Raw genomic sequence first — 20,271 nt, 5'->3', positions numbered from 1 at the left:
ATTCAGGAATAGGGAATAAAGAGGTTGGTTCACATTTCTCCTCAAATACAACAACTTGGATATGATTAGAATCCAAACAGCAAATTGTCACTGAAAATGCAGTGATTGGCTAGTAATGGATGCTTGCAGAAAGAACAACCTTTTGGAGACATTTTTGTTAACTGTCAGCCTATCCTGAAAACTTCTGATGTCTAGGCAATTCTGACTCTCAGCGACCCATCCTAAGGCCTCTGTTTAGTTATGGGGTCCCTGAGCTCTGTCCTCAACACTGGAGTATTTGTGATCTGGCCCCAACAGAGGACCTTTCAGCTCCCTTCCAGGAGCGAGCTCAGAGTTGACGCGGGTGCCTCCCCGCAGCCACACTGCGACCCTAGGCGATGTCGGCGGAGCCGCAGCAGCCCCGGGTCAGGCTCTGGGGGCGGGGCCCCCGGCGGGAGCGTGCACGCCTCCGCCCACGTTGGGCCTCCCGGGGGCGGGGCGAGCCCCAATGGCGCTGACTCAGCAACGCGAGGGGGGAAGTTTTGTCCCTCCGCGGACCCCGTTTCTGTCCGCCGCAGCCTCCCCGCCGCCACCCAGCAGGTTTCCTTTTTCCGGCGTTCCGGGTGAGATAGGCAGGTCGGGCCGCCCAGGCAGCGATCCGCAGTGCTAGCCCGGCGCTCGCCCGAGGACCCTGAAACTACCGTTACTCTGTGGGGCAGTGCGGCGCCATGAACAGTCCGGGTAAGGTGCCACTTTCCCCCTGCCGGGGGTTCCCGGGGGCTCCGCTCAGCCTGCGGCCGGGCCGTGGAGAAGGGCGGGGGCTGCAGCCGGGGACCAGGGCGGGGATGGAGCTGGAGTGGCGCGGCCTGGAGGGAGACCGCATCCTGGAGGAGGCCGCAGGTCAAGGGCTTCGCCGCCGCCGCGCAGGCTGTGCTCGCAGTGTTAGAGCCCGGGCCCACGGACACCTGATAGGGGTTCTAATCCTGCTTGGCTTTCTCATAGGACTGAATACGGAGAAAGTGACTACTCTGATTCACAAACTGAATTCCGACCCTCAGTTCGTACTTGCCCAGAATGTCGGGACTACCCACGACCTGCTGGACATCTGTCTGAAGAGGGCCACGGTCCAGGGTGCTCAGCATGTGTTCCAGCACGTCGTGCCTCAGGAAGGCAAGCCGGTCACCAACCAGAAGAGCTCAGGTAAGAGCTTCGACGTGGGAGAGTGGGGCTTTGTAGTGAAAGAACTGGTAGTAAATTCCTAGAAAACAGAGGCAGAGCATTGCCCTAGTCACTTTGTTTTGGAGCTCTGTGGCTGGTTAGCATTCAGTTTAAGCACTGAGTGACAAATGCATAGACATTTGCTTGAGTGTAATTAAGCATCGTGCCCTGAAGTTAAATCATTGCAGTCTCTTGTCTCGCAAATACATACGCTTATGGTCACAAAACAGACCACACCAAAATGTTATTATCCTAGAGTCCTGCAGAATTGCCCTGAGAGCAATACAGAGTGTGTAATTTAGTTTTTTAAAAAAGAGATGCCGTTTTAATTGATAAAGGATGTCATAAAAATGTTTTAAATATGCTTTTTGGTCACAGTTTGTGATAGTCTCTGTGCCACATCTCCCGCCCTCAGTCTGTAAGAGGGGGGAACCCCAAATTACAAAATTTTATGTTTCCTGGTTAAAGAGTTCTTGTCTTGCTATCCACTATCTAGCATCTCAGTCAGGGGGGAAAAAAAAGCTATGGTGAAAGATTGGTCACTCTGGAAACTAAATAAGGAAGACAGTCTTATACTTAGGCTGAACTAAGAGAATTTTTCAAAGTCATCATCATTTGAAGAATCACTTCCAGTGTGTCTGTATTGACAAAAACAGATTGATGCTTGCTTTGGGCCATTTAAAACTCAGTGTGCACACTTAATATGAGCATGTTATGTTATATGTAAGTTGTTGTTGTGTACCATCGAGCCAAAACTGACCCATAGCTTACCCTCCAGCAGGTTTTCAGAGGCAGTGGATCACATGGGAGATTGTCCATCCTTCTCCTACATATGTGAGCTAGACTCCAGTAAAGTTGCAAGAATTACTATTTTGCTGTAATAGATGAGCTTGGGGTGGTGTGTTGACATGCCAGGCTACATATGAGTCAGTGATGTAGACTGCGGTGATCTCTGAGGGCATTTTGATGGCCTGGTGGTAAGGAATTGTGTTGCCACCCCAAAGACACATGTTAACAATTCACCCAGATCCCCTCTGCCAGAAATTATATTGTGTGTGGGGGGTGACAGTAGGTAAACCCAATAAAGATGAACTGTAAGGCCTTTAATGACTATCAAAAAACCTTATAAACAGTTTTTATTATAAAATTATCGTGTAGTTAAAATGTTTGAAAAATGCAAATAAGAAATTATTTAATCTCTGAGAAAACTCAGTGGTTACATTTTTGTGAATATAGTCTTTATTTTGTGCATGTGCATATTTACTTAATATGGGTTGGTTCTTTATACAGTGTTTGGTGACCCATTTACCTTTCTCAACAAGGCATTGTGAACATGTTTTTATATCAGTAAAAAAGTTACACCTAAAGATAAGGCGGAGTTTTTTCCTCTTTCTTTCACAAAGGTTATTTTGTTTTAAGGCTTTACAAAGGCTCTAAGTTACTCTTTGTTAATTTATTTTCAAACAAAATACAGTTACTTGGCAAAGATGAGACTGTGAAATCACCTCAGTCTGTGTTTGAGTATTTACAGAGATTGTTTGATAGAATCAGTTTAAAACAAAACAAAAAACCACCCTCACCTTCTTATAGCTGACCCTCTGATGGGTTTTCAGAGGCTATAAATCGTATAGGGGAAGATTGCTCATCTTTCTCCTGAGGAGGAGCTGGTGGATTTGAACTGCCTGGCTTTGGATTGGCAGCACAGCTCCCTATCCACTAGGCCACTGGAGTGCCTCATATTTTCTTAAAAGATTCCTAGAATATAACTTCATAAACGGAAATGCTGATGTCATTGTAAATTCACCTTTTAAAGATCATTTAAATCAATACAGGAAGTAGTGATGTTATAGTTATTATGATTATTCATTTATAAAACAAATAAAAGCTATTCTTATATATTTGAACCACGGCATAAAATTGTCAGAGACAATAAATAACATGTGGATATAAAACATTTCCATGTTTCAAACATACTACATGAAAAGATATATGCTTTATTACATGATTGAAAAGTGGATTTAATGATAACAAAGGCACTGTGATGGCAAGGTGCATGGGAGGAGTAAGATTAGGGTTTCGATGAAATGTGAAAGTAAAAAGTTAATAAATCCATTTATTGTGTTAACATGATTTTTAAAATTTATATACTTCTACATTGTTAAATTAAATATTAGTATAGAATACGTGCTCTTTTGTCTGTATCTTTACATGTTCTTCTGCTTAAAGAGAATTTTCCTTTGGTTAACTCATCATTGGGAGAATATTAGATTGATTCATGGTATGCTCCCCTGATAGTCAGTCACTTACTATGTATATTTTCAAAGTATTTGTTACGTGTTGCCAAACTGCCCTCAGATACTTTGTACTTATTTGGGTCCCACTGTATATGGCAACATTTCCTCAAATCCAGTATTAGGTTTTACTGATTCTTTTTTAAAAAATGTGTTTTTATCAACGATGTCTTGTAATGAACTTTGAAAGAAATGTCGATTTTTCCATTTGTATCTCTCTTAACCATTGAATGATTACTTATGTTTCCTGCTCATGTTTCACTGGTAGTGTTCCTTTTTTTCTGATGTGATTTTATTAGAGGGATTATAATGTAATTATGTATGTGATACATAAAGAGAGTTTTTAAATATATGAAGCATATCAAGCTTACATAGATATTAAAGATAGTAATGATGAGCTTTTAACGTTAAAACAAAATCTTCATGTACTTTCTGATTTACTCTTAAATTGCCCAAGATCTTATGATGGGTTCAACATCAGGGAATATACAGTTGGAGAAATGTTGTCTATGTGAACACACATCTTAATTTCTTGGTTTGCTTTCTTGTTTCAGGGCGTTGCTGGATCTTTTCTTGTCTGAATGTTATGAGACTTCCATTCATGAAAAAATTAAATATTGAAGAATTTGAGTTTAGTCAATCTTACCTGTTTTTCTGGGACAAGGTACGGGACTGATCTTGCAAGATTCCTTTTCTTTCACTACCAGCCTTATCAGAGATTGCCTCTTCATTTGTGGGCTTCTCCGGTTGTAATTTGCTCTGTCCTTATAGATGTTGTTGTTGCTCAGTGCTGTTGGATTTGTTCTGATACGTAGCAACCCTGTGTCCAATTGAATGAAACAGTGCCCACCTCATTTTCCTCTCAGTTGTTGCTGCAGTAGAGCCCATTGTTGTAGCCAGTGGATCAGTCCATCTCATTGAGGGTCTTTCTCTTTTTGCTGACCCTCTGCCACACGTGAAGTCCTTCGCCAGAGACTGATCTCTCCTCCTAATATGTTTAAAGTATGTCAGATGAAGTCTTGCCCTCTTTGCTTCTGAGAGCATTCTGGCTGTCTCATTAGATAGAATACCATTTATTCTGATTGCCAAAGTATCAAAAGTTGACTATTTCCAAAGGCAGGACTGCATTTGGTTAGTACTTGGCTACTTTTTGTGATGAGGTAATAAATCTGCCAACTCACTCAGCTTCTTGCTTGTTTTTGTAGTTTTAATAATTTCCCTTTCTAGTGCCTTTATTTAGGTTATCTGGTCTTCAAAGGACCTCATTCCCCTTCTAGGTAGTATTTATCTGAAAAACCCAAATAATTTTATCCTGTTTTTAATCTTTAAAGTATAATAAGTATATAAATTTTTGTTGATTTAAAACTCTTAAGGATATACCTTGTTTCAAATTAAAGCAATACTTTGTACAGAATAAACTATTGAGATAAACACATGGACATAAAAAAAATTGTAGATAGTCTCATGAAACTCAAAACTAACATTTAAAAACTGACTTTGGATAGAATATCAGTTGAGTTAGTTTGTTAACTGTTCCAAGACCCTTGTTCTGTTGATAATACCAACTAAACTATTGACTCTTCTTTTATTTAACTCTTCTTACTCTAGGTTGAACGCTGTTATTTCTTCTTGAATGCATTTGTGGACACAGCCCAGAAAAATGAACCTGAGGATGGAAGACTGGTGCAGTATTTGCTTATGAATCCTGCAAATGATGGTGGACAATGGGATATGCTTGTCAACATTGTTGGTAAGTTCTTTTGTTTAAAGGAACTGAAACTCAGCAGGATCCATCCAGGTTGTGTTGTTAGGTATAAGCCGTTTCATTTATTTTTATTACAGAGTAGAACTGGTCTTTCAGGAGGAGAACTTTTATTTCAATTCTGCTTTTACTCTCACTCAACTTTCAAATATCTTTCTTAAGTCAGAGATAGGCATAAAAAATTGTGACATTAGAGTGAAGAGGAAAGGGTAGTATTTCGTTGTGCTCTCTTCATAAAAAGCTTACTGCTGGTCCTTGATTGAAATCAGGAAAGCTATTCCAACTACAACTATCTGAAAATATCCTTATTCAAGAAAAAGTTTTCTTTTGGGAAGAAATAAGCATGTTGGGTACTTTACAAAATAAGGTAGATGGAAAGAGCAGAATTAATACTAAAATGGATACACTTAGTTTAAATCAACTGTTAGATAGTGTTACATGTAAGTTGTTACATTTTCTTACTTAGACCAATGAAAGCTATTTTTATTTTGTTTGTTTTTAAAGCAAAGGCTGTATTTCTAATGCTGGAATATCTTAAAACTTACTGAACACTGCAATTTCTATTTTCTTTTAGAAAAATATGGTGTTGTTCCTAAGAAATGTTTCCCTGAATCTTACACAACTGAGGCAACTAGAAGGATGAATGATATTCTGAATCACAAGGTACCATGTATGGAGCAGAGCAGTACACTGAATTTAGTACACCAACCTTCTTAGGGCTCGTTCAAAATTTTCCAAAGGGGTTTCTGGGCCCTTTATTGATACTGTTTGTCTGTAGGATAGCAACTGATGTTCATATTGCTCAAGAAAGTAATAAAACTAATACATAATTACTTTAAAAAATTGTGAGTGAGAATTATTTATTTGTGAAAATCTTCCACTTAATTTCTAGTGATTTCAGTGTTTTTTTTTACTTGGATTTAGGAAAGAAAGTTACAGTATATTATATGCCGTTCTGGTCTGTGAGACTAGAAGTGGGTTTGTCATCTCTAAAAGAAAGATGACATTTTTAACTAAACCACAAATTTCTTTCCTAGCTCTTAAAATTAGGTTACTTCCACCTAGGAAACTAGGGGAGGCTAAAAGATCTCTGATTTTGTGTGGATTCCATTCTGAGTGGGAACAAGATCCTCTAGCTCTGTAGTTAACATATGACTCAATTTTATTTTCAACATGATCTGTTCTGTCTTCATGATATTTTTAAGTGATCTGGTTAAAGGAAAAACACATTTATGAACTTGTGCTAGGTCCTGGTTAAGTTAGACTTTAAAATGTAACTAGCAGTAACCTACTCTTATTTACAATTGAATTTAAGTAAAATTGGAGTGCTAATTAAATTTCTACCATAGATGAGAGAATTCTGTATACGACTACGGAATCTGGTGCACAGTGGAGCAACCAAAGGAGAAATCTCGGCCACACAGGACAGCATGATGGAGGAGGTACTAATAACTTGTATTTTTGTGACTCGTCAGAACTCTCAGAATAGTTCCATATATTAAACTGAGAAGCATTGTCATTGTAAGGTTGAATTGAATTATTTCTTTTACAGATGAAAAACTTGAGGTATAAATTTCATTTTGCATTTTCCTATGTGACTTACGTGTAGGTCATCTGATGCTCAGAGTGGTGTTCGGTGCTGTTGACTCAGTTCTGATTGGTGCCCTCCCAGTGTACAGCAGAACAAAACACTGCTGGTCCCGTGCCTGCCTCACGGGGGCTGCTACACCTGAGCACATGTTCCAGTCATGGTATCAGCCTGTCTCATTGAAACTTTCGCCTTCGCTGACCCTCTTCTAAGCATGTAGTTTTCTAGAAACTGCCTGTCTGATAACATGCCCAAAGTACGTGAGCTTTTAAGAAATATTGATGTCCCTTCTTCCAAGACAGATTTGTTCATTTTTCTGGAAGTTCAGTGTTCTTCACCAGCACCACAGTTGAACCTCATCATTTTGTCTTCTGTCTCCTAGCTTTTGTATGTGTATGAGGTGATTGAAAAATACCATGGTGTGGGTCAAGCACACATTATCCTCAAGGTGACATCTTTGTTTTTTAACAAGTAAATGTGTTAAAGGCCTTGTGCAGCAGATTTGACCTATGTAGTGTGGCATTAGTAAATGGCTACAGCTTCAGTGGGCACGAATTATGGATCCAAGTAAAATTAAATCCCTTGACAATTTCAGTCTTTTCGTGATTTATTATGATATTACTCTTGGTCCAATTGTGAGAATTTCTGTTTATGTTGAAATATAATCCCTATTGAAGGATGTAGTCTTTGATCTTTATCAGTAAATTCCTCTTCACTTTAAGTAAGTAAGGTTATGTCATTTGGGCATCATAGGTTGTTAATGCGTCTTCTTCCAGTCTTGATGCTACTTCATTTAGTCCAGTTTCTCAGATTGTTTTCTGACCATACATATTGGAAAAATATGACTCTGAAGCTCACTGCTTTTGGTTTTAAATCACACAGTATTCCCTTGCGCTGTCTGAACTACTGTATAAAGTTCCATGTGAGCACAACCAAGTGTTCTGTAATTCCCATTCTTGGTAATGCTACTCATAATTTGTTATGATGGCCGCAGATACCTTTGCATATTCAACACAGGTTAGCATCTTTTCTTCTTTCTTTGCTATCAAACAAGATTCATTTGACATCAACTTGTTACATAGTCTTTTCTGAATCCATCTGGAATTTCTGGCAGTTCCTTGGCTCTTTATTGCTCCAATAGTTTTTAAGTTCTCTTTAGCAGAAATTTACTTTTGTTTAATATTGAAGATATTGTTTGATAGTTTCTGTGTACTCTACTGCATTACCTTTCTTTGGAAGGGGTGCAGATACTGACCTTCTAGTTGTGGAGCTGGGTATCTGTAGTCGGCATAGATGAGGGAGTCCTTCCAGCATGGCATCTGTTTATGGAGCACCTCAGTTGGTCTTCTGTGCATTCCTAGAGCTTGGTTTTGGCCAGTGCTTTCAGTTAGCCTGACTGCTGCCTTCAGTCCCCTGGCTTCTTGATCAAGCACTCCCCTCTTGAAGTAGTTGAACATTGACCATTTCTTCTTGGTACAGTGGCTCCGTGTGTTCTTTCTTCCTTCATTTGATGTTTCCTGTGTTATTTAATTTTTTGCCCATGGAATCCTACAGATTATATTGTTACTTGAGGCTTGAAATTTTTTTTATTTTTTTTTTCCAGTTCTTTCAGCTTGCTAAATGCTGAACATGGTTTTCTATTTTGGTTTCTAGCGCCAGGTGTTTTCACATTTCATTGTAATACTCTTTCTTTTTTTAAGCTGCACTTTGAAAATTTTCTATTTAGCTTTTCATCATTTTGCCTTGGTGCCTTGTCTTTCAAGGGTAGGTTTCAGATCCATATTTGTCTTTCTTTTCATGTTTTAATTGACTTTTTGCTTTTTTCACATATACCCTGTTGTCCTCTCAGTTTATCTGATCTTCAATCATTGGTGTTTGGTGCATCACATCTGTAACTGAAGTGGTCTTGTAATATAGGTGAGCTATACTCAGAGTTGAAATTTGACATTGTGTACTTCAAATTATACGATTTTCTTCAACTTGACCTTATAAACAGCAAATGCTGGTAAGAATGTGGAGAGAATAGAACTCTCATGTACTGCTGTTGGGACCATAAAATGGTGCAACCACTGTGGAGATACACATGCCCATGTTTACTGCAGCATTATTGACAGTAGCAAAGATTTCTATCTGCATGCTCTTTTTTATTGATAAATGTGACATTATTCCTCTTCAATTTGTCATTTCCAGCATAATAGATCATATGATTGTCCGGTTTAAAGTTGCCAGTTCCATTTCATTTAATCTCACCAGTACCAAGCATTTCCTTTCATTTTTGACAGCTTCAGCTTTTCATTTAGTGGTTTATATTGTCTGCTTCCCAGATCAGTGGACTATATAATGAATTTGTTCCTTTTATTAATTTTACAAATACTAGTTACCCAACAGAGTGTGGAAACTATAGAACAGTATCATTGATTTCACATGCAAGCAAGATTCTACTGAAGATTATCCAAAAATGACTGGAATAACACATCAGCAGAGAACTGCCGGAAGTCTAGGCTGGGTTTAGAAGGGTTCGTGGTACTAGGGATATTGTAGCTAATGTTAGATGGATCTTAGCTGAAAGCAGGGAATGCCAAAGAAATGTATATCTATGTTTCATTGACTATGCAAAGGCGTTTGACTGTGTGGATCATAACAAACTGTGGCTGACTCTGAGAAGAATGGGAATACCAGAACACTTGATCATGCTAATGAGAAACCTATACTGGGACCAAGAGGCAGTTGTCAGAACAGAGCAAGGGACCACTGTATGGTTCAAAATTGGGAAGGGCATACACCAGGGATGTATTCTGTCTCCATACCTTTTCAGCCTGTATGCAAAACAGATTATCTGGGAGGCTGGGCTCTATGAGGAGAAATGTGGAGTCAGGATTGGTGGAAGGTCTGTCAACAATCTGTGTTATGCAGATGACACAACCCTGCTTGCTGAAACTGAGGAGGACCTGAAATGCTTGCTGCAGAGCGTCAAACACTGCAGCCTCCAATATGGATTGAGGCTCAGTGTCAAGAAGACAAAGATTCTCACCACTGGGCCAATTGGCATCATCAGGATGGATGGTGAAGAGATTGAGATTGTTCACAGCTTCAGTTTGCTTGGCTCCACAGTCAACACTCTTGGCAGCAGTAGCCAGGAAATCAGAAGACGTATTGCCATGGTAAAGTCTGCTGTTAGGGACCTCTTCAAAGTACTGAAGAGCAATGGTGTCTCTTTGGAGACTAAGGTGCATCTGGTCCAGGCTATGGTCTTTGTTATTGCTTGTTATGCATCAGAGAGTTGGACAGTGACTATGGAGGGTAGAAGGAGAATTGATGCCTTTGAGCTGTGGTGCTGGAGAAGAGTATTGAGGGTACCATGGACTGCTAGGAAAACAAACAGATTCATCCTGGAAAGGGTCAAACCAGGCTGCTCCTTGGAGGCAAGGATTCTAGGGCTCCGTCTAACATACTTTGGACATGTTGCAAGGAGGGATGGGTCCTTGGAGAGGGACATCATGCTTCGTAGGGTGGAGGGACAGTGCAGAAGGGGAAGGCCCCCTATGAGGTGGATTGATTCAGTGACTGGAGTAATCAGGATGGGTGTATTGGAGAAGGCGCGATTGGCACAAGACAGTACAGAGTTTAGGGCTGTTGTACATAGGGTTGCTATGAGTCGCAAGCGACTTGACGGCCCATAACAACAACAACAACAAGTTACCTTCTATAAGCCTGATACTTAGGGTAAAATATAAGAGCAATATAATCTATGCTCTCAAGAAGCTTAATCTCCTGAGGCAAGGAAACATGTATAAAAAGCATTTAAATGTTCATAGATGAGGGAGTGACTAATTCATGATTTGAAGGCTTAATCGGCAAAATATTTGAGCCATTTCTTGAAAGAACAGTAGGAATTTATCAGTTAGATAACAGAGTAATTGTATATGTACTAGTGAATAAAGAGTAATTGTATATGTACTAGTGAATAAAGAGGGAGCCTTCAGAAAATCATGTGACTGAGCATACATTTTGTGGTTATGTGATTAGTACCAAATAAAGCTAAGAAGGCAGAGCTGTGAGGGATTTCAGGTTGATGCCGAAACTTCTTGGCTTTATTCTCTCTGCAGGCTACCAGTGGGTCTGTCTGTACGTGAAACCATTTTGGAGGACCTTTTAAAACATTAAATAACTATAAGGTGATGTAATTTATTATCAAAACAGTGAAGAATCTTCACTGCATTATAATTTCTGTAGCTTAGAAAGAATCTGCATAAAACTGAAATGGGTTTGAGAAAAGGGCAAACGAAACGTTTCTTTAGTTCAGCCTGTGGGCCCATTGGCAGGAATCAGGCAGTTGTCTCCTTTTGACGTCTTAGTGTGCAATTAAACCCCAAAAAGCCAGGCACATCCTGTCACATCTCACTGACTGCCTTATATGGTTTCTAGTTCTTTAAATCTTTATAGAAGTTGGCAGCTTTGTCTTTCACAACATATCTGGTGGATTTGAAGTGCCGACCTTTCAGGTAGTGTTAACCACTGAGACACCAGGGCTCATTTGTGTGTAATTACAATGGTCTTATTTTTTCTTTCACTGCCATTCCTTTACATTAGTGAGAGGCAGCATAGTGCAGTAGTGAAGGATGTGGCTTTGGAGGGATACTTTTAGAATTCTAATCTTCTCATTACTTAGCAACCATGTATTCTTGGACAAACTCCCTAAATTTTCAAGTTTCATTTTGTTCTTGTGTAACATTTTAGCCCAAGGTTTGACACTTAGTTGTACTTAAATATTTGTTGAGTAACTGAACAAACTGGTTTCATTTAACCAAATTTATTTAAATAATGTTTTTTTTTTCTTCTCCTATGTTTTTATTGATGACTAGTACATCAGTGTAGTGGAAAAAAACATCGATAAACATATGTTTGAATTCTAACTCCACCATTTAACAGTTTTGTGATCTTGGAAGACAGCTCTGGTGACTGAGTCTGTAGAAAGTTATGCTGCTAATTTACCCAAGGCTATGCATATACAATAGTTCAAATCCACCAGTCACTCCATGGGAGAAAGATGGGGTCATTCCACTGCAGTATTCAACCTTGCAAAGTTGGTACAGTGAGTGAATGAATGAGTGTAATTTTGGAAAAATAAACAGATTTTAAAAACCTGAGATTCCATTTAAGATTTAAATATAGTCTTCATTTGGTTTTTATAAGGATTAATTAAAACATTAAAAATAGGAATGCAAGCCCTAGTGCTTGGCACGTATCAGGAGCTTGTCATTGATGTTAAGCGCTGTGGTGTTGGCTCTGATTCTTAGTGGTTCTGTGAATAGCAGGTGGAAATCTTGCCCTATACCTTAGCATTCTCAATATCTTTTCCATGTTCAGCCCATTGTTGTACATTTTGATTGCCTTGGCAACCTCAAGATTCATCTTCTGTCACTATATGGAGCAATGCTCCATGAGTGTTCATAGTGTTTTTGAGGAGCTGTTGCTTCTTAGTCTGTCTTAGTATGGACATTCTTTTGAAATCCATATGAAATACTTGTGACATAGTTTCCAACAACACAGAAACACACAGTACAACAAACTGACAGATAAGTAGTGGACCAGGAGCAATTGTGATTTCTCTTACTTTCTTGTTTTTGAATGACAGCTTTTGCTGAGGCCTTATCTTCTGCCTATTTTGGCTTCTTTTATGATTAGATGGAGTGCTTTTAGGAAGATTCTGAGAATAGTTACAGGAAAGGGTCTTTGCATAAGACTTGTTGGGCTTTATGTTTGCCTTCATGATCTGTAGATTAATAATATAACCAAGATCCATATCTTGACCTTGGATAGTAAGCGACTGATATAAATTGGAGCCAGAATACTTCACTTATCTTTCCACTCCTACCCGCCCCCCCTCCCCAACCTGGGAGAACTAGGACACCACTTACCCTGTCCTCAGTCAGGATGTTTTAAAGGATTATTTACTTAATAACTCTTCCTAATCTGTTGACTTCAGAGTCTGGTAGGTTTTTAGATTTTTATAGACCCCTGTATGACTCTGATTTATTGGGCCTGACTCTTTAGTAATAAGAGTCTAGCTTTGGTGTTAAAACCACAAATTAATACCTGTGATTTATGTAGCCTTATGGGCAAGTTAAAATGCTAACCTAAATAAATAGCCATGAAATTCCAAAAGCTTTGAAATGTGTTTGTATTAAAATATACTATCTGAGAAGAGAAGTGCAGTTTACTTGGTGAGATGACATCCAAAACAGACCTGGAATTGCAGTATTTTTCACTGTTTATATTCTTTGAGCCTCCAGATCCCATTAGGAATATAAATGCATTCACCATCAAAATGTTCTCTGTTAAAAACAAAACATGAAACAAAGGCCAGAAAAGCTTGGGTGCCATGAAAAGGGACAGGAAACCATTACAGTGAACTCGAGAAATTCTACAGAAGTAGCTATGAGATCTTAAAATAATATACAAGCCGAGTTTTTGTCCCATACTTACAAAACCATTTTCCCTAAAAATTAAGCCTATTTATCTTGTTTTTAGTACTGCTTTTTTGCTGACTCTCTACCAAGAGGGACAGTTTTCTTTAGGAACTGGCCACTCCTGACAGCATGCTCAGTGTATTTAGCTAAGTCTCAGTATCTTGGCTTCTAAGGAACAATCATAACTGCTTTTCTCCCAAGACAAATGTGTTTGTTCTTTTGAGACACCAGTAGTTCTTTGGTCTTCCTTGTTCCTTGTCTAACTTTTGCTTATATTTGAGGCAGTTGAATATACCACTGCTCACCTTAGTTCTTAGAATTACATCTTTGCTCTTTGACACTTGAAAGAGGTCCTTGGGAGCAGATTAGCCCAACACACAAAGAACTCAGAGAGAGAAAACCAAAAGGGAAGACCATGTTCAGAATTTCTCAAACTGGAAGAACTGAAGAGAGGGGGGAAAAAATAATTCAAGCCCTGAGTAGCAATACCAAAGAATCCTACAGACAAAATAATTTATGGCACAGAAAGTATCAAAAGAAGGTGGAAGAAATATACAACACCAGTATACCAAAAAAAATTGCTTGGTGATGCTCAACTAGTTCAGGAAGTAATGTCCAATCAAGAACCAGTTGTACTGAAGAAAGAAGTCCAAAATACTACTGTTGGCACTGGTGAAAAACAAGACTGCAGGGATTGTTGACTGCCAACTCTTAAGGTTGTTTTTGTTGTATGCCATCAGTTGGAACTGACTTACAGTTGATCTTCCAGTGGGTTTTCAAAGGCTTAAAATACCCTGGCTTGGATCAGGTCACGGAAGTTTTAGTTAAGGTCGCAGATGCATTTCTCAACGTGGGCTCAATATGGATTTTCATTATGCCATTATATTATGAGGAGTGTGGTTATGCCTTTCCTTTATTCTGTTCTGTTAAATGACAATATGTGTTTGGTATGCAGTGTTTGTGTGTCCACAATGTCAAGTGCATTTTGTGAGAAGCAAGCACTCCTGTATTGTCCACCAGAGAGCAGACTTGGATATCTAAAGCTTAGTATCTGCTGCTTGCCAGTTCTGTATCTTTGGGAAATGGTGGTTATTTCAGAGCAGCATAATCCTTTATTAAGAAAATATAGTGTCTGGAACCCTAGAGATTGTATTTTGGAGAGTTTGTTTTTTTAAATTAAAGCAACCTTAACTATTATTAGTTGCTCAGAGGCAGTTTCTTCTTCCACAGTGTTAAACACTGACCTAAATGTGAATCTTAGAGAAAAGAATGATACCTTGATATCTTTATCCTCATTTATGCTTTACATGTATGTTTCATAGAAAATTCCTTTTATGTATATAATATTATGTATGAATGTAATGACATGTTTTATAGTGGGAGATAAATATCAGCTTTGCCAAAAATAATTTTCTATACAATTCATTTCAATATGTAGGCTTCCTCTGATTATTTTATTTTTTTAGTCAAGAATTTTTTTTTCTGGGAAAGATATTATTTAACATCTTTTGCTTTTCCTTAGATTGGGGGTTAGATGTGCAGTTAAGTAACTATGTGAACTGTAGTTTTAAAACATTCACATTTATCTTTAGAATATTTTTAAAAGTAGACAGAAATTCACCAAGTACTCTTAATCTTCCCAGAGTCAGCCTGGTCTGTTCACCTTTTTTTTGCCAGGACTTGCTAAACTGGACAAACCACCCAAAGATAATTGAAATATCAAAGTGACCACACTGACATATGTTTACAGATGTCACAAATACTGACGAGAAAGAAAACCCCATTATTTAAGTATACAAAACCTTTTAACCTAAATAGGCTCAAATTGCACACCTTTATTGTCTTGACCATAGTTACCAGTGCTCTTGTCCTCCTCATAATTGTGTATGCCTGAAATTGACTTGGAGCTGAGTAAAAATAAAATGACTCTATGATCTATGCGACTCTCAAACAGAACTCTGTTACTATTGCTAATATGATGTTCTGTCACTTTACTGTTTTGTTTGTTTTTTAATACCAGAAACCAACCTAAGAGTAATACAGTGTTCAGAGAGGAAGACTATTTGTTGAAAGTCATAAATAGAAACAGGCTCATATATAATAAAGCCTAGTAAAGGGAGGTTTGTTCTTAGAAAAACAGAACAAAGCAAAATGAAAACAGACATCATTTCTTCTGTAGGCTAAACTGCTTCTGTTAAGATCATAGAGGCAAGCTCTGTTTCTCATAATAGCGCATGACTCAGAGCCTCTTTATCCTCAGTAAGCGGCCTCTCTTTATCTTCAGTAAGAGGCCTAATTTTACAGGCAGGCCGTATTCCTAGTTTCTAGCTTTCATTCTTAAAGTAAGTTAGAACCCAGCTTTAGGAGCTCTGGTGGTCTAATAGTAAGAAATTGCACTGCAAACCCCAAGGCATATGGTTTGAATCCACCAGCAGCTCCTAGGGAGAGAAAGATGGGCAGTCTCCTCCCCTACAGTTTGTAGCCTTTGAAACCCCACTGGAGTATCAGCTATCAGGTTCCAACTTGATGGCGCACAACAACATTAGGAGTTGGCAGTCTTTTAGTCAGACAGTCATATGATCTGCTGTGCAGGGAACGCCATACTAAAGAGGAATGGTGCTGCATTCATCGTGAAGAACATTTCAAGATCCATAATCATGAGCATGAGCAATTCGAGATCAGTCTTGAAGGACTATGCTGATAGTGATAAGATAATATCCTTTTACATATGGGAAAGACTTTTAATAAAATGGTAGTAAAATATACGCACCACCTACTGCCCAAACATGAAGAAACTGAGGCATTCTTCTAGTTTTTGCAGTTTAAAAATGGCCAAACATGCAGTCAAGATGTATTAATAGTTGGTAACTGGAATGCAGAAGTTGAAAACAAAGACAGATTGGAAGTAGGAAAACAGGGCCTCTATGACAGATATGAGACTGAAAATCAAATGATAGAATTTTGTATAATCAATGGTTTTTTTCCATTGCAAATAACTTTTAAAAATAAACTGTAAATGGCAGCTATACACATGACAGTCCCCTGATGGAATATACAGAACTCAAATTAACTACATCATGGAAAGAATTGAGACAAGAGCTCTATATTAGCAATAGTCAAAACAAGGTCAGATGTGAGCTGTGGAACAGACCTCTAATTACTCATATGCAAGTTCAAATTGAAGAAAAGAAAAACAAGTCCACTAGAACAAAAAATGTGACCTTGAGTTTTTGCCTTTTGAAAAATTTTTTTTTAATTTTTATTTTATATTGGTTTGCTAACAAAGTTCATATACATTATGTTTCACACTATCCTTTATTCACATTGGATGTGAATTCATATGATTTTGTTTCATACAATCATTACCATTCATTATATTTTATAAAAATAATTATTGATCTATGCTCCCCCAAACCCCCCCCCCATCTTTCCTGTTTGCATTACCCACCCCTCCAACCATCCATCAGATTGTACAGCCCTATGATTTTCCCCCTGTCCATCCTCACCCTCCCTCCTGGAGATCTCCCCTTGTTGGATCTTCATACACATTTTACTAGTTATCTGTTTCTACAATAAGTTGACCTTGAGTTTTAACCCCTTAGAATTTAAGTCACCTCAAGAAAATATTTGATACATTGAACACTTAACAATTAAAGATCAAATGAGTTGGAATTGCAAAAAGGACATCACCATGAAGAAAACAACAGGTCATTAAAAAAGGAAAGAAAGAAAAGTGGATGTCAGAAAAGGTTCTGAAAATTGCCCTTTGATGTACAGAAGCTAAAACAAAGGGAAGAAATGGGGAGGTAAGAGAGCTGAATAGATTTCAAAAGATATCTCAAGAAGACAAGCAAAATATTATAATAGAATGTACAAAGACCTGAAGTTAGAAAAACAAAAGGGAAGAGCATGCTTGGCTGAAAGAACTACAGACAAATTCAAGCCTTGAATTGCTACATTGAGTCTATGGGCAGAATCTTTAATGATGCAGGAAGCATCAAAAGGAAATGGAATACACATAGTCACTGTACCAAAAAGAACTGGTTACCATGGAAACATTTCAAGAAGTAACATATGCTCAAGAACATTTGATAATGAAAGGTTTAAGCTGCACTGCATTGGCAAAAAATAAGTCCCCAGGAATCTATGGAATGCCAATTAAGGTGTTTTAGCATGTGCTCACTAGTTTATGCCAAGAAAGGAGTTTCCTGGCCAACCAACTGGGAGAGATCTAAATTTGTTGTGGTTCCTAAAAGTAATGATCAAACAGATGCAGAAATTATTGAACAGTGTCATTAATATTGCGCAAATAAAATATTGCTGGAAATTATTCAAAAAACAGCTGGAGCAATACATTGACATGGTACTCCCAGAAATTCAGGCGGGAGTCAGAAGAGGCCATACAAAGAGGAGTATCATTGCTTATGTCAGATAAATCTTAGCTAAAACATTTTTTTACCAGAAAAATGTTTACTCGTAATTTATTGACCATCAAAGTAATTTGATTGCATAAATTTTAATAAATTATTGATAAGAAAAATAGGAATTCTAGAACATTGTTGTACTCAAATGAAATCTGTACATAGATCAAGAAGCTGTTGTTTAAACAGGATGAAGAGATACTGCATTGTTTGAAGTCAGGAAAGATGTGAAAAGGATGTATCCTTTCGCTGTATACTGTGTATAATGAGCAAATAATTCAAGAAGATTTTATGAAGAGGAATGTAGCAGCAGGATAGGAGGAAGACTCATCAACTTAACCTTATGTGGTGACACACCTTGTTTGCAGAAAATGAAGACTTTAAGTACTTACTGAAGAAGACTGCAACCTTCTATATGGATTATACTTCAAAACAAAAATGCACCCAACTGGTCCAATAGGCAACATCCTCATGATAGATGAAGAAAAGGTTGAAGTTACTCATGATTTCCTTGTACATGAATCCATAACCAACCCCCATGATGCAGTCAAGAAATCAAGACATGTTATATTGAGTAGAGTACCGTTAAGGACTTCTTTAAAGAGCTAAAAAGCAAGGATATGAGTTTAAAGACTAAGGTGAGCCTGACCGCCTAGGATGGTTACTGATCAGGAAAAACAAATACTAGGAAAGATGTGGAGAAACTGGAACAGTTGTGCATTGTTGGTGGGGAGGTAAAAAGATGCAGCTACTGTGGAATAGTTAGGCAATACTTCACAAAGTTAAACATACCATTACCATATGATTCAATAGTTCTGTTATATACCCTAGAGACTTGAAAACAGACATTTGAAAAGGTATATTTTTCTAATGTTCATAGCAACAGTAATCAAAGTAGCCAGTAGTTAGAAACAACCTAAGTGTCCATCCATAGATGACTGCTGTTGTTAGGTGCCATCAAGTGGAGTATGACTTTTACTGACCCTATAAACAAAAGATCTGAACCCTGTTCTATCTTGTGCCATCCTCACACTTCCTGACACAAAACAGTCCATTGCTGTAGTCAGCATGTCAGTCCACCTAGTTGAGGGTCTTCCTATCCTTCACTGACCCTCCACCCCTCCTAGCATCATGTCCCTCTCCTAGGAGATTCCTATTTAAAGATCCCAAGTCTTTTAAAGGTAATGAAAACATTTGAAAATGGGTAATCAATGACTGCACAGAAATGTGAATGTAATTCATGTCACTGAATTATATGCTTAAAAATGTTGAAATGGCAAATTTGTTTTATCACAAGCTAAAACTATATCACATGGGGATTGGAGGAAGAAAAGAATGCCATATGTTACCATTAATAGGAAGTTTAAGAAATACAAAATTAGGGACTATAGAAGCTAAAATAGTAGTTACCTTGTAGAAGAGATAAAGGTTATTTACCACAGAAGGTTCCAGAGGGACCTCTTGGGGTCAGGATACATACATTCTGTGATTCGTTTGAACAGAGACTGCAGGTTGTATCAGCTCTCTGCTGTTGAGTTGGAAATGACTTATAGTTGACCCTTTTAGAGGCTGTAAATCACACAGGAAGGGATTGCTCAGCTTTCTCCTATGGAGCACCTGGTGCATTCAAACTACTATCCTTTAGATTGGCAGTACAACTCCCTATCCACCATGCCACCAGAGCTCCCTACATGGATGTATGAATATGTGAACATATTTTAATATTAGTCATTTCATTTATTTACCAAATTTATATTATGCATCAGTAAGAAGTAACACACAAAGAGATCAGGTCATAGAGGTTTAATTCAGTAAAAAGTTAACACACACAGGTCAGGTCATAGAGATTTAATTTGTTGTAGAAAGTGATGCCTTCCTCATTGCAGTTGATTTGAAATCAACTCATCGCTAACCCTCCAGTGGGTTTTCAGAGCCTGTTAATTTTACAAGAGAAAATTGCCCATTATTACAGGAAAGCATTACTAGATGTTGAAAAAACTAATGCTTCTAAAACTTTTTTCCTGTGATGATATAGAGAATGGCTAGGGTAGAATAATATTGAGATCGACCCTTATATACAGATCGCATGCCTAGCTCTATGCTAGGTGCTGTAAGGAAAACAGAATATCCGCATGGCCTTTATCCTTCAGTGTGTGTGATTTTTTTTTTTAGAGGACACACATTTTATGAACCCAGAAAATTGCAATAAATGATAGATAGTTAATTTCATTGACCTCATACTTTAGTTCAAATCCTAATTCTGCTATTTGCTGATTTTGTGATTTCAGACAGTCTGCTGATTTTTCTGAAATTTGGTTTTCTTATCTGTAAAATGGGAATAATACCTATTTTCTCTATTCAGAGGATTAAGAGATAATAAGGTAGTCAAAGACGGTAGTACAATCTTGTTGTTGTTTGTTGTTATGTGCCGTCGAGTCGTTTTCGACTCATAGCGACCCTATGCACAACAGCCCTAAACCCTGCTCTATCCTGCGCCAACCACACTGCCTCTGACACACCCATCCCGATTACCCCAGTCACC

At 38.2% G+C, this 20,271-nt stretch overlaps 1 protein-coding gene across 2 annotated transcripts in view; it reads left to right on the top strand.

Moving 5' to 3' along the window:
• Positions 1 to 548: 548 nt before the first annotated feature.
• Positions 549 to 20,271, top strand: part of BLMH (bleomycin hydrolase) — a 47,196-nt gene continuing 27,473 nt past the window's right edge. Inside the window, exons 1-6 of one of the 2 annotated variants that reach the window (XM_006890991.1) lie at positions 549 to 720; positions 982 to 1,179; positions 4,043 to 4,152; positions 5,097 to 5,238; positions 5,825 to 5,913; positions 6,600 to 6,692. In XM_006890991.1, coding sequence (XP_006891053.1) covers positions 708 to 720; positions 982 to 1,179; positions 4,043 to 4,152; positions 5,097 to 5,238; positions 5,825 to 5,913; positions 6,600 to 6,692 — 645 coding nt within the window. In that variant the 5' untranslated portion in view covers positions 549 to 707. The remainder of the gene's footprint in view (positions 721 to 981; positions 1,180 to 4,042; positions 4,153 to 5,096; positions 5,239 to 5,824; positions 5,914 to 6,599; positions 6,693 to 20,271) is intronic. The other variant, XM_006890992.1, reaches the window with a different exon arrangement.

This window comes from Elephantulus edwardii, unplaced genomic scaffold (assembly GCF_000299155.1).
Source record: "Elephantulus edwardii isolate Elephantulus edwardi_28Jun2011 unplaced genomic scaffold, EleEdw1.0 scaffold00094, whole genome shotgun sequence".
Lineage (NCBI taxonomy): Eukaryota > Metazoa > Chordata > Mammalia > Macroscelidea > Macroscelididae > Elephantulus > Elephantulus edwardii.
The sequence above is the reverse complement of the archived record's forward strand: the minus strand, read 5'-3'. Positions and strand labels throughout refer to the sequence as shown.